The sequence below is a fragment of the Oncorhynchus mykiss genome, chromosome 26, assembly GCF_057628025.1.
Source record: "Oncorhynchus mykiss isolate SJ-2025 chromosome 26, ASM5762802v1, whole genome shotgun sequence".
In the NCBI taxonomy this organism is placed as follows: Eukaryota; Metazoa; Chordata; class Actinopteri; order Salmoniformes; family Salmonidae; genus Oncorhynchus; species Oncorhynchus mykiss.
In genome coordinates, this window is record NC_143047.1 from 48911504 (window position 1) to 48925912 (window position 14409).

The 14409-nt window shown below is 47.7% G+C and overlaps 1 protein-coding gene across 9 annotated transcripts in view; it reads right to left on the minus strand.

Annotated features, from left to right (window-relative positions):
* Positions 1–14409, minus strand: part of fhod1 (formin homology 2 domain containing 1) — a 175859-nt gene that overhangs the window by 25342 nt on the left and 136108 nt on the right. For all 9 annotated transcript variants that reach the window (XM_090223354.1, XM_090223357.1, XM_090223356.1 and 6 more), the window contains 6 exons: positions 10250–10393; positions 9610–9827; positions 5523–6266; positions 5061–5216; positions 3320–3502; positions 1193–1312 (listed from right to left, as the gene is read on the minus strand). In XM_090223354.1, coding sequence (XP_090079480.1) covers positions 1193–1312; positions 3320–3502; positions 5061–5216; positions 5523–6266; positions 9610–9827; positions 10250–10393 — 1565 coding nt within the window. The remainder of the gene's footprint in view (positions 1–1192; positions 1313–3319; positions 3503–5060; positions 5217–5522; positions 6267–9609; positions 9828–10249; positions 10394–14409) is intronic.

Genomic DNA, 14409 nt, shown 5'->3' on the forward strand with positions numbered 1-14409 from the left:
TTCTCGTGATGTGTTAAATCCCTGACTAAAACCTTAACGTTCTGTTGTCTTTCTCGTGATGTGTTAAATCCCTGACTAAAACCTTACCGTTCTGTTGTCTTTCTCGTGATGTGTTAAATCCCTGACTAAAACCTTACCGTTCTGTTGTCTTTCTCGTGATGTGTTAAATCCCTGACTAAAACCTTACCGTTCTGTTGTCTTTCTCGTGATGTGTTAAATCCCTGACTAAAACCTTACCGTTCTGTTGTCTTTCTCGTGATGTGTTAAATCCCTGACTAAAACCTTACCGTTCTGTTGTCTTTCTCGTGATGTGTTAAATCCCTGACTAAAACCTTACCGTTCTGTTGTCTTTCTCGTGATGTGTTAAATCCCTGACTAAAACCTTACCGTTCTGTTGTCTTTCTCGTGATGTGTTAAATCCCTGACTAAAACCGTACCGTTCTGACTCAACAGGAAAGACAAATGTATTGTATACACAAACCTTGAGTAAAGTGGAACTTTGATTTTATACAAGATAAAAATACAACAATCTATTTGCATTTAGTTAGTGTGTTCCCAGTGTGGTATGGTTATCTGAACAACCTGAATGATGTGCAGTTCTCTCGGCTCTAAAACTGGACTGATGGGTGTTCCTCTGACCCCATTTCCTCAGTGTTTGACAGGTCATTAAACAAACATTACCACGGTCGTAACGTTGAGTGACAAGTGGATTTTTTTCAAACACAGGAAGTAGATGTTCTCTACACCCCCCCCCCCCCCCCCCCTCAACAGTAGTGCCCTATACCTATGGGCCCTGGTCAACAGTAGTGCCCTATACAGCCCTATGGGCCCTGGTCAACAGTAGTGCCCTATACAGCCCTATGGGCCCTGGTCAACAGTAGTGCCCTATACAGCCCTATGGGCCCTGGTCAACAGTAGTGCCCTATACAGCCTTATGGGCCCTGGTCAACAGTAGTGCCCTATACAGCCCTATGGGCCCTGGTCAACAGTAGTGCCCTATACAGCCCTATGGGCCCTGGTCAACAGTAGTGCCCTATACAGCCCTATGGGCCCTGGTCAACAGTAGTGCCCTATACAGCCCTATGGGCCCTGGTCAACAGTAGTGCCCTATACAGCCCTATGGGCCCTGGTCAACAGTAGTGCCCTATACAGGAAACAGGGTTTGGGAGGCAGACAGGAAGAACACACTTACACTGGTACTGTTGAGGAAGTTTCCAATGGCCAAAAGCGTTGCTAGGATACGCTTAAAGGTTTTGTTTTTGGCGAGCTGCTCCATGCCTAGTTTCAGGTCGAAGAGAGGCTCCGCTATCTCCTGTACAGAGACGAAGAGAGGAACAACATTCAGGGGGGGAGAGAGGCTCAGCTATCTCCTGTACAGAGACGAAGAGATGAACAACATTCAGGGGGAAGAGAGGCTCAGCTATCTCCTGTACAGAGACGAAGAGAGGAACAGCTATCTCCTGTACAGAGACAAAGAGAGGGACGACATTCAGGGGGGAAGAGAGGCTCAGCTATCTCCTGTACAGAGACGAAGAGAGGAACAACATTCAGGGGGGGAGAGAGGCTCAGCTATCTCCTGTACAGAGACGATGAGAGGAACAACATTCAGGGGGGGAGAGAGGCTCAGCTATCTCCTGTACAGAGACGAAGAGAGGAACAGCTATCTCCTGTACAGAGACAAAGAGAGGGACGACATTCAGGGGGGAAGAGAGGCTCAGCTATCTCCTGTACAGAGACGAAGAGAGGGACGACATTCAGGGGGGAAGAGAGGCTCAGCTATCTCCTGTACAGAGACGAAGAGAGGGACGACATTCAGGGAGGAAGAGAGGCTCAGCTATCTCCTGTACAGAGACGAAGAGAGGAACAACATTCAGGGGGGGAGAGAGGCTCAGCTATCTCCTGTACAGAGACGAAGAGAGGAACAACATTCAGGGGGAGAGAGGCTCAGCTATCTCCTGTACAGAGACGAAGAGAGGAACAGCTATCTCCTGTACAGAGACGAAGAGAGGAACAACATTCAGGGGGGAAGAGAGGCTCAGCTATCTCCTGTACAGAGACGAAGAGAGGGACGACATTCAGGGAGGAAGAGAGGCTCAGCTATCTCCTGTACAGAGACGAAGAGAGGAACAACATTCAGGGGGGGAGAGAGGCTCAGCTATCTCCTGTACAGAGACGAAGAGAGGAACAACATTTAGGGGGAGAGAGGCTCAGCTATCTCCTGTACAGAGACGAAGAGAGGCTCAGCTATCTCCTGTACAGAGACGAAGAGAGGCTCAGCTATCTCCTGTACAGAGACGAAGAGAGGCTCAGCTATCTCCTGTACAGAGACGAAGAGAGGAACAACATTCAGGGGGGGAGAGAGGCTCAGCTATCTCCTGTACAGAGACGAAGAGATGAACAACATTCAGGGGGAAGAGAGGCTCAGCTATCTCCTGTACAGAGACGAAGAGAGGGACGACATTCAGGGGGGAGAGAGGCTCAGCTATCTCCTGTACAGAGACGAAGAGAGGAACAACATTCAGGGGGAAGAGAGGCTCAGCTATCTCCTGTACAGAGACGAAGAGATGAACAACATTCAGGGGGAAGAGAGGCTCAGCTATCTCCTGTACAGAGACGAAGAGAGGGACGACATTCAGGGGGGAGAGAGGCTCAGCTATCTCCTGTACAGAGACGAAGAGAGGAACAACATTCAGGGGGAAGAGAGGCTCAGCTATCTCCTGTACAGAGACGAAGAGAGGAACAACATTCAGGGGGAAGAGAGGCTCAGCTATCTCCTGTACAGAGACAAAGAGAGGAACAACATTCAGGGGGAAACAAACTGCATGAAACAGGCTAAAACAGGCAGTCAGTGAGGAGTCACAGGCCACTGCAGAGGTGTGTGTGTGTGTGTGTGCGTGCGTGCGTGCGTGCGTGCGTCAGAACAGAATCTGCCGATCCTGGGCAGACCGTTCATATTCTCTCTCCTCATCCCACCCATAACCCACGAGGACAATATTCAGCTGTTGTTGAGCTGCCTGTCTGACACACTGACTAACGCTGTTCTCCTGGGGAGGTGTTGGATACTCGTGGTTCCTACAGCACATGATGACAGATGACAGGAGGAGCGTGAAGATGATGTACAGCTGTGTAGAGACGAGCAGAACACTAGCCTGGTCCTAGATCAGTTTCTGCAGGAGAACTATTCCATAATGAGACTAGCAGAACACTAGCCTGGTCCTAGATCAGTTTCTGCAGGAGGCACGAGGACTATTCCATAATGAGAGCAGAACAGACTGCAATCCAAGGCTCGAAGCCCCCCCCCCCCCCCCCCCGATCCTACCTTCTCCAGGGTTTCATAGTTGAGTTTGAAGGCCCAGAGCTGTAGCCGAGCGCTGAGGCCACTGATGGAGGACAGGGTGAGGAGGAACTGTTCTGCTGAGCCCAGGGGGACGTCCGGGTTGGCCAGCTGAGCCTCCTGGATCTTCTGTTTCTCCTCCTCCGAAGGAGTCATCGTCAGGATTTTCTACAAGACAACAGATGACTGGAGTTAGAGGAGGAGGCATGGTGTTTCTAGAGGGGGAAGAGAGAGAGGGGGATGACGAACAGAGGACTGGAGGCATGGTGTTTCTAGAGGGGGAAGAGAGAGAGGGGGATGACTGGAACAGAGGACTAGAGGCATGGTGTTTCTAGAGTGAGAAGAGAGAGAGGGGGATGACTGGAACAGAGGACTAGAGGCATGGTGTTTCTAGAGGGAGAAGAGAGAGAGAGGGGGATGACTGGAACAGAGGACTAGAGACATGGTGTTTCTAGAGGGAGAAGAGAGAGAGAGGGGGATGACTGGAACAGAGGACTGGAGGCATGGTGTTTCTAGAGGGAAAAGAGAGAGGGATGACTGGAGCAGAGGACTAGAGGCATGGTGTTTCTAGAGGGAGAAGAGAGAGAGAGATGACTGGAACAGAGGACTAGAGGCATGGTGTTTCTAGAGGGAGAAGAGAGAGAGGGATGACGAACAGAGGACTGGAGGCATGGTGTTTCTAGAGGGAGAAGAGAGAGAGGGATGACTGGAACAGAGGACTAGAGACATGGTGTTTCTAGAGGGAGAAGAGAGAGGGGGATGACTGGAACAGAGGACTGGAGGCATGGTGTTTCTAGAGGGAGAAGAGAGAGAGAGGGATGACTGGAACAGAGGACTAGAGGCATGGTGTTTCTAGAGGGAGAAGAGAGAGACAGGGGGATGACTGGAACAGAGGACTAGAGGCATGGTGTTTCTAGAGGGAGAAGAGAGAGGGGGGTGACTGGAACAGAGGACTGGAGGCATGGTGTTTCTAGAGGGAGAAGAGAGAGAGAGGGATGACTGGAACAGAGGACTAGAGGCATGGTGTTTCTAGAGGGAGAAGAGAGAGAGAGGGATGACTGGAACAGAGGACTAGAGGCATGGTGTTTCTAGAGGGAGAAGAGAGAGACAGGGGGATGACTGGAACAGAGGACTAGAGGCATGGTGTTTCTAGAGGGAGAAGAGAGAGGGGGATGACTGGAACAGAGGACTAGAGGCATGATGTTTCTAGAGTGAGAAGAGAGAGAGGGATGACTGGAACAGAGGACTAGAGGCATGGTGTTTCTAGAGGGAGAAGAGAGAGAGGGGGATGACTGGAACAGAGGACTAGAGGCATGGTGTTTCTAGAGTGAGAAGAGAGAGGGGGATGACTGGAACATAGGACTAGAGGCATGGTGTTTCTAGAGGGAGAAGAGAGAGGGGGATGACTGGAACAGAGGACTGGAGGCATGGATTTGTACCACAGTGAAAGGAAAATCAGAGGACTAAGAAAGTGTGAGTAGTAGACATGTTGTTATAACACAAAAGAAGGTGCTAACAGAGAGATGTTCAGGTATACATCGTTGACAGTAAACATTAATTCAACCACACTAGAGAAATAGTGTACTTCTCCTCCTGAACCCTTCGCAGGTCACCGATGTTCAATGTCAGAGTGCACTGGTCCTGGTGTAAACAGCACCTACAGATCCTATTCAACAGTGATTCTAAATGGTAACAGCGCCACCTGGTGGTAGAAAGACAGTATCACCTCGATGCCCTCCTTGTTGATGGCGAACTCGTCAAAGTTGAGGATGGCGGTCTTGATGACGTGGACAGCTGGTAGTACGGTCATGCCGATGTTGATGCTGTTACTCCTCTTAGAGTCCAACACCAGAATCTCTGCTTTCTTCACTTCTGATCCTTTCTGCAGGGACAAACAACATAGAAAAGATTCAATTCACCGGTCAATTCACCAGTCAATTCACCAGTCAATTCACCAGTCAAGTCACCAGTCAATTCACCAGTCAATTCACCAGTCAATTCACCAGTCAAGTCACCAGTCAAGTCACCAGTCAAGTCACCAGTCAATTCACCAGCTCCTTGGCCTTGGACTCACCTTTAGAGCCACGGGTAGCTCCTTGGCCTTGGACTCACCTTTAGAGCCACGGGTAGCTCCTTGGCCTTGGACTCACCTTTAGAGCCACGGGTAGCTCCTTGGCCTTGGACTCACCTTTAGAGCCACGGGTAGCTCCTTGGCCTTGGACTCAAACAGGTGTTCCAGCTTGGCCGTATCCACGGTGACCTTATCCAGGGACGCCCACACCGTCCCGCGTCCGAATTTACACTTCCTGGGACTGTCTGACTGTTTGAGTTCCTTCCAGAACAACTTGACCGTCTTCCTCTTCTTGGCAAAGGCCGGGTCTGGAGTCTGGGAAGAGGAGGAGGAGGAGGAAGGGGGAGCTCCAGGAGGAGGTGGTGGAGGAGGGGAGCAGAGACCTCCACCCGGTGGGGGAGGAGGTGGAGGAGGGATACTCATAAACGGAGCCCCGGGGGGAGGAGGAGGAGGAGGAGGAGCGGAGGCTAGTCCAGGAATAGGTGGAGGAGGAGGTGGGATGCCACCACCGCCACCGGGCCGACCAACACCCACGTCAAAGACGTCCACGTCCAGGACATCTATGTCCTCCTCCTCCATGAGGTCGGAGAAGTCCAGGTCTTTAATCTTCAGGGCTTTGGAGCTGGGTTGGAGCTGGTCCCAGGCGTCCGTCTGTCTGTCCCTGGCCAGTGGGGTCATCTGGGTTTTCTCCAGGTTTCGGGAGTGGGTCTCTGCGTCGATGCTGTACTGCGGACGGACACGCCTGTGCTGCTGCTCCTCTGCCAGCCTGGCCCGCGCCGCCTGGGCACTGCCACCCAGACCCTGCAGCTCTGCCCTCCTGGAACTGCTGTCCTCGCTGGGTAGAGGCTGGGCCTGCTGGGCCTGGGGGAATGGATCAGTAATGCATTTCAACTCTGCTATAGATCAGTCAGCATGTGTTCATCTCTAACTCTGCTATAGATCAGTCAGCATGTGTTCATCTGTGTAACTCTGCTAATGATCAGTCAGCATGTGTTCATCTCTTTAACTCTGCTATAGATCAGTCAGCATGTGTTCATCTCTAACTCTGCTATAGATCAGTCAGCATGTGTTCATCTGTGTAACTCTGCTAATGATCAGTCAGCATGTGTTCAGCTGTGTAACTCTGCTATAGATCAGTCAGCATGTGTTCATCTCTTTAACTCTGCTATAGATCAGTCAGCATGTGTTCATCTCTTTAACTCTGCTATAGATCAGTCAGCATGTGTTCATCTCTCTAACTCTGCTATAGATCAGTCAGCATGTGTTAATCTCTAACTCTGCTATAGATCAGTCAGCATGTGTTCAGCTGTGTAACTCTGCTAATTATCAGTCAGCATGTGTTCAGCTGTGTAACTCTGCTATAGATCAGTCAGCATGTGTTCAGCTGTGTAACTCTGCTATAGATCAGTCAGCATGTGTTCAGCTGTTTAACTCTGCTATAGATCAGTCAGCATGTGTTCAGCTGTTTAACTCTGCTATAGATCAGTCAGCATGTGTTCAGCTGTGTAACTCTGCTATAGATCAGTCTGCATGTGTTCATCTCTAACTCTGCTATAGATCAGTCAGTATGTGTTCATATTTAACTCTGCTATAGATCAGTCAGCATGTATTCAGCTGTGTAACTCTGCTATAGATCAGTCAGCATGTGTTCAGCTGTGTAACTCCGCTACAGATCAGTCAGCATGTGTTCAGCTGTTTAACTCTGCTATATATCAGTCAGCATGTGTTCAACTGTTTAACTCTGCTATAGATCAGTCAGCATGTGTACATCTCTAACTCTGCTATAGATCAGTCAGCATGTGTTCATCTCTAACTATGCTATAGACCAGTCAGCATGTGTTCATCTCTAACTCTGCTATAGATCAGTCAGCATGTGTTCATCTCTCTAACTCTGCTATAGATCAGTCAGCATATGTTCATCTCTTTAACTCTGCTATATATCAGTCAGCATGTGTTCAGCTGTGTAACTCTGCTATAGATCAGTCAGCATGTGTTCATTTCTAACTCTGCTATAGATCAGTCAGCATGTGTTCATCTCTAACTCTGCTATAGATCAGTCAGCATGTGTTCATCTCTCTAACTCTGCTATAGATCAGTCAGCATGTGTTCATCTCTAACTATGCTATAGATCAGTCAGCATGTGTTCATCTCTAACTCTGCTATAGATCAGTCAGCATGTGTTCAGCTGTGTAACTCTGCTACAGATCAGTAAGCATGTGTTCATCTCTAACTCTGCTATAGATCAGTCAGCATGTGTCTAGTGTGCATGGACACGACAGTCAGATCCCCACTGTCTTCCTCCCTCTATCGGTTAAATAAAGTCCGAACAGATCCCCACTGTCTTCCTCCCTCTATCGGTTAAATAAAGTCAGAACAGATCCCCATTGTCTTCCTCCCTCTATCGGTTAAATAAAGTCAGAACAGATCCTCACTGTCTTCCTCTCTCTGTTCAATAAAGTCAGAACAGATCCCCACTGTCTTCCTCCATCGGTTAAATAAAGTCAGAACAGATCCCCACTGTCTTCCTCTATCTGTTCAATAAAGTCAGAACAGATCCCCACTGTCTTCCTCTATCTGTTCAATAAAGTCAGAACAGATCCCCACTGTCTTCCTCCCTCTATCGGTTAAATAAAGTCCGAACAGATCCCCACTGTCTTCCTCCCTCTATCGGTTAAATAAAGTCAGAACAGATCCTCACTGTCTTCCTCTCTCTGTTCAATAAAGTCAGAACAGATCCCCACTGTCTTCCTCCCTCTATCGGTTAAATAAAGTCAGAACAGATCCCCACCGTCTTCCTCTATCTGTTCAATAAAGTCAGAACAGATCCCCACTGTCTTCCTCCATCGGTTAAATAAAGTCAGAACAGATCCCCACTGTCTTCCTCCCTCTATCGGTTAAATAAAGTCAGAACAGATCCCCACTGTCTTCCTCTATCTGTTCAATAAAGTCAGAACAGATCCCCACTGTCTTCCTCTCTCTCTCTGTTCAATAAAGTCAGAACAGATCCCTACCGTCGTCCTCTATCTGTTCAATAAAGTCAGAACAGATCCCCACCGTCTTCCTCTCTGTTCAATAAAGTCAGAACAGATCCCCACCGTCTTCCTTATTCTGTTCAATAAAGTCAGAACAGATCCCCACTGTCTTCCTCTACCTGTTCAATAAAGTCAGAACAGATCCTCACTGTCTTCCTCTACCTGTTCAATAAAGTCAGAACAGATCCCCACTGTCTTCCTCTATCTGTTCAATAAAGTCAGAACAGATCCCCACTGTCTTCCTCTATCTGTTCAATAAAGTCAGAACAGATCCCCACTGTCTTCCTCTATCTGTTCAATAAAGTCAGAACAGATCCCCACTGTCTTCCTCTCTCTGTTCAATAAAGTCAGAACAGATCCCCACTGTCTTCCTCTATCTGTTCAATAAAGTCAGAACAGATCCCCACTGTCTTCCTCCATCGGTTAAATAAAGTCAGAACAGATCCCCACTGTCTTCCTCCCTCTATCGGTTAAATAAAGTCAGAACAGATCCCCACTGTCTTCCTCTATCTGTTCAATAAAGTCAGAACAGATCCCCGGTCTTCATCTCTCTATTCAATAAAGTCAGAACAGATCCCCACTGTCTTCCTCTCTCTCTCTGTTCAATAAAGTCAGAACAGATCCCTACCGTCGTCCTCTATCTGTTCAATAAAGTCAGAACAGATCCTCACCGTCTTCCTTATTCTGTTCAATAAAGTCAGAACAGATCCCCACCGTCTTCCTCTCTGTTCAATAAAGTCAGAACAGATCCCCACCGTCTTCCTTATTCTGTTCAATAAAGTCAGAACAGATCCCCACTGTCTTCCTCTACCTGTTCAATAAAGTCAGAACAGATCCTCACTGTCTTCCTCTACCTGTTCAATAAAGTCAGAACAGATCCCCACTGTCTTCCTCTATCTGTTCAATAAAGTCAGAACAGATCCCCACTGTCTTCCTCTATCTGTTCAATAAAGTCAGAACAGATCCCCACTGTCATCCTCCCTCTATCGGTTAAATAAAGTCAGAACAGATCCCCACTGTCATCCTCTATCTGTTCAATAAAGTCAGAACAGATCCCCACTCTCTTCCTCTATCTGTTCAATAAAGTCAGAACAGATCCCCACTGTCCTCCTCTCTCTGTTCAATAAAGTTAGAACATTGATATAAAAAAAAAGACAGTAATGAATTCCTACCTTGAGGCTAGATAGACGTTCCTTCACACTGCTACCAGCCCTGCCCAGCCCTCTGTGGTCCTCTGGCTCTCCGGAGAGGCTCTCCTCGGGGTTGAGGTTGGGGTCAGGGTTGGTGCCTGACGGCCGCTCCCCTGAAGACCCAGAGGAGTTATTGGCGTAGAGCATGTTCAGCACGAACTTCTTCTCGTTGGAGAGGTTTTTCTGTTGGACACTGACACCTACAGGGCAGGACGGGATCAGCATATTCACACACATAGCATTAGAGATATATATATTTATATATATATTTAACCTTTATTTAACTAGGCAAGTCAGTTAAGAACAAATTATTATTTTCAATGACGGCCTAGGAACAGTGGGTTAACTGCCTGGAAGGGTCAGAGGGGGAAGGGTCAGAGGGGGAAGGGTCAGAGGAGGAAGGGGCAGAGGAGGAAGGGGCAGAAGAGGAATGGGCAGAAGAGGAATGGGCAGAAGAGGAATGGGCAGAAGAGGAATGGGCAGAGGGGGAAGGGGCAGAGGGGGAAGGGGCAGAGGGGGAAGGGGCAGAGGGGGAAGGGGCAGAGGAGGAAGGGGCAGAGGGGAAGGGGCAGAGGGGAAGGGGCAGAAGATTTCAGAGGAGGGTTGGATGTTAATCTCTTGCCTGGATCATTATGGGTCGCCTGGGTGTCTGCTGGGTCAGGCTGCTCCATGGTTCTCTGGATGGGGCCAGTCTCTCCTGAGACCTGCCCCCCTGTGTGGAGCTCTGGCTGGGGCCCCGTTTCTGCACCGCTGGCCTGGAACGGGGCTGTTGACACACACACACACAAAACAATAACTAAAAACATTCACAACTGAATCAACTACATTTTAAATAATGTATGAGTGAATTTCCATTTGAAATGTTACTGGCAGAGCATAACGTACTTCAGAGAAATGACCCCCCCAGACTCACATTCAACTTCAATGTGAAAGGCCCTCTGCCAAAGTCTTTTCACTTGTCTGAATGCGTGTGTGTAAAAAGAGAGAGAGAGGAGACACACGAGAGAGATAGAGAGAGGTGAGAGAGAGAGAGGAGACACACGAGAGAGAGAGAGGAGACACACGAGAGAGAGAGTGGCGAGAGAGAGAGAGGAGACACACGAGAGAAAGAGAGAGCGAGGCGAAAGAGAGAGAGAGCGAGGCGAAAGAGAGAGAGAGCGAGGCGAAAGAGAGAGAGCGAGGCGAAAGTGAGAGAGAGCGAGGCGAAAGAGAGCGAGAGAGTGGAGAGAGAGAGCGAGGCGAGAGAGAGAGCGAGGCGAGAGAGAGAGCGAGGCGAGAGAGAGAGCGTGGCGAGAGAGAGAGCGTGGCGAGAGAGAGAGCGAGAGAGTGGAGAGAGAGAGCGAGAGAGTGGAGAAAGAGAGAGAGAGTGGAGAAAGAGAGAGAGAGTGGAGAGAGAGACCGAGAGAGACAGAGAGAGAGTGGCGAGAGAGAGAGAGTGGAGAAAGAGAGAGAGAGTGGAGAAAGAGAGAGAGAGTGGAGAGAGAGAGCGTGGCGAGAGAGAGAGAGAGAGAGAGAGAGGCGAGAGAGAGAGAGAGTGGAGAAAGAGAGAGTGGAGAAAGAGAGAGAGAGAGGAGAAAGAGAGTGGAGAAAGAGAGAGAGAGAGAGAGAGGAGAGAGAGAGAGAGAGGTGAGAGGCGAGAGACAGTGGCGAGAGAGAGGCGAGAGAGAGACGAGAGAGAGAGAGGCGAGAGAGAGAGAGGCAAGAGAGAGAGGTGAGAGAGAGAGAGAGAGAGAGACAAGAGAGAGAGAGGCGAGAGAGAGACTGGCGAGAGAGAGAGAGTGGTAATGATAATGATAGTGATAATGTAAAGGTGTCTCCCATAATATATCACTGAAGTGTGATAATGTAGAGGTGTCCCCATAATATATCACTGAAGTGTGATAATGTAGAGGTGTCCCCATAATATACCACTGGAGGAAGTGTGATAATGTAGAGGTGTCCCCCATAATATATCACTGGAGGAAGTGTGATAATGTACAGGTGTCCCCATAATATATCACTGAAGTGTGATAATGTAGAGGTGTCCCCCATAATATACCACTGGAGGAAGTGTGATAATGTAGGTGTCCCCATAATATACCACTGGAGGAAGTGTGATAATGTAGAGGTGTCCCCCATAATATATCACTGGAGGAAGTGTGATAATGTAGAGGTGTCCCCATAATATATCACTGGAGGAAGTGTGATAATGTAGAGGTGTCCCCATAATATATCACTGGAGGAAGTGTGATAATGTAGAGGTGTCCCCATAATATATCACTGGAGGAAGTGTGATAATGTAGAGGTGTCCCCATAATATATCACTGGAGGAAGTGTGATAATGTAGAGGTGTCCCCATAATATATCACTGAAGGAAGTGTGATAATGTAGAGGTGTCCCCCATAATATCCCACTGGAGGAAGTGTGATAATGTAGAGGTGTCCCCATAATATACCACTGGAGGAAGTGTGATAATGTAGAGGTGTTCCCATAATATACCACTGGAGGAAGTGTGATAATGTACAGGTGTCCCCATAATATATCACTGAAGTGTGATAATGTAGAGGTGTCCCCCATAATATACCACTGGAGGAAGTGTGATAATGTAGGTGTCCCCATAATATACCACTGGAGGAAGTGTGATAATGTAGAGGTGTCCCCCATAATATATCACTGGAGGAAGTGTGATAATGTAGAGGTGTCCCCATAATATATCACTGGAGGAAGTGTGATAATGTAGAGGTGTCCCCCATAATATGCCACTGGAGGAAGTGTGATAATGTAGAGGTGTCCCCCATAATATATCACTGGAGGAAGTGTGATAATGTACAGGTGTCCCCATAATATATCACTGAAGTGTGATAATGTAGAGGTGTCCCCCATAATATATCACTGGAGGAAGTGTGATAATGTACAGGTGTCCCCATAATATATCACTGAAGTGTGATAATGTAGAGGTGTCCCCCATAATATCCCACTGGAGGAAGTGTGATAATGTAGAGGTGTCCCCATAATATATCACTGGAGGATGTGTGATAATGTAGAGGTGTCCCCATAATATACCACTGGAGGAAGTGTGATAATGTAGAGGTGTCCCCATAATATATCACTGGAGGAAGTGTGATAATGTAGAGGTGTCCCCATAATATATCACTGGAGGAAGTGTGATAATGTAGAGGTGTCCCCCATAATATCCCACTGGAGGAAGTGTGATAATGTAGAGGTGTCCCCATAATATATCACTGAAGTGTGATAATGTAGAGGTGTCCCCATAATATACCACTGGAGGAAGTGTGATAATGTAGAGGTGTCCCCCATAATATATCACTGGAGGAAGTGTGATAATGTAGAGGTGTCCCCATAATATATCACTGGAGGAAGTGTGATAATGTAGAGGTGTCCCCATAATATATCACTGGAGGAAGTGTGATAATGTAGAGGTGTCCCCATAATATATCACTGGAGGAAGTGTGATAATGTAGAGGTGTCCCCATAATATATCACTGGAGGAAGTGTGATAATGTAGAGGTGTCCCCATAATATATCACTGAAGGAAGTGTGATAATGTAGAGGTGTCCCCCATAATATCCCACTGGAGGAAGTGTGATAATGTAGAGGTGTCCCCATAATATACCGCTGGAGGAAGTGTGATAATGTAGAGGTGTCCCCATAATATACCACTGGAGGAAGTGTGATAATGTAGAGGTGTCCCCCATAATATATCACTGGAGGAAGTGTGATAATGTACAGGTGTCCCCATAATATATCACTGAAGTGTGATAATGTAGAGGTGTCCCCCATAATATACCACTGGAGGAAGTGTGATAATGTAGGTGTCCCCATAATATACCACTGGAGGAAGTGTGATAATGTAGAGGTGTCCCCCATAATATATCACTGGAGGAAGTGTGATAATGTAGAGGTGTCCCCATAATATATCACTGGAGGAAGTGTGATAATGTAGAGGTGTCCCCCATAATATACCACTGGAGGAAGTGTGATAATGTAGAGGTGTCCCCCATAATATATCACTGGAGGAAGTGTGATAATGTACAGGTGTCCCCATAATATATCACTGAAGTGTGATAATGTAGAGGTGTCCCCCATAATATATCACTGGAGGAAGTGTGATAATGTACAGGTGTCCCCATAATATATCACTGAAGTGTGATAATGTAGAGGTGTCCCCCATAATATCCCACTGGAGGAAGTGTGATAATGTAGAGGTGTCCCCATAATATATCACTGGAGGAAGTGTGATAATGTAGAGGTGTCCCCATAATATATCACTGGAGGAAGTGTGATAATGTAGAGGGGTCCCCCATAATATCCCACTGGAGGAAGTGTGATAATGTAGAGGTGTCCCCATAATATATATCACTGGAGGATGTGTGATAATGTAGAGGTGTCCCCATAATATATCACTGAAGTGTGATAATGTAGAGGTGTCCCCATAATATACCACTGGAGGAAGTGTGATAATGTAGAGGTGTCCCCATAATATATCACTGGAGGAAGTGTGATAATGTAGGTGTCCCCATAATATATATCACTGGAGTAGTTATTATGCTGCAGTAGTTTATGTGTCGGGGGGCTAGGGTCAGTTTGTTATATCTGGAGTACTTCTCCTGTCCTATTCGGTCTCCTGTGTGAATCTAAGTGTGCGTTCTCTAATTCTCTCCTTCTCTCTTTCTCTCTCTCGGAGGACCTGAGCCCTAGGACCATGCCCCAGGACTACCTGACATGATGACTCCTTGCTGTCCCCAGTCCACCTGGCTGTGCTGCTGCTCCAGTTTCAACTGT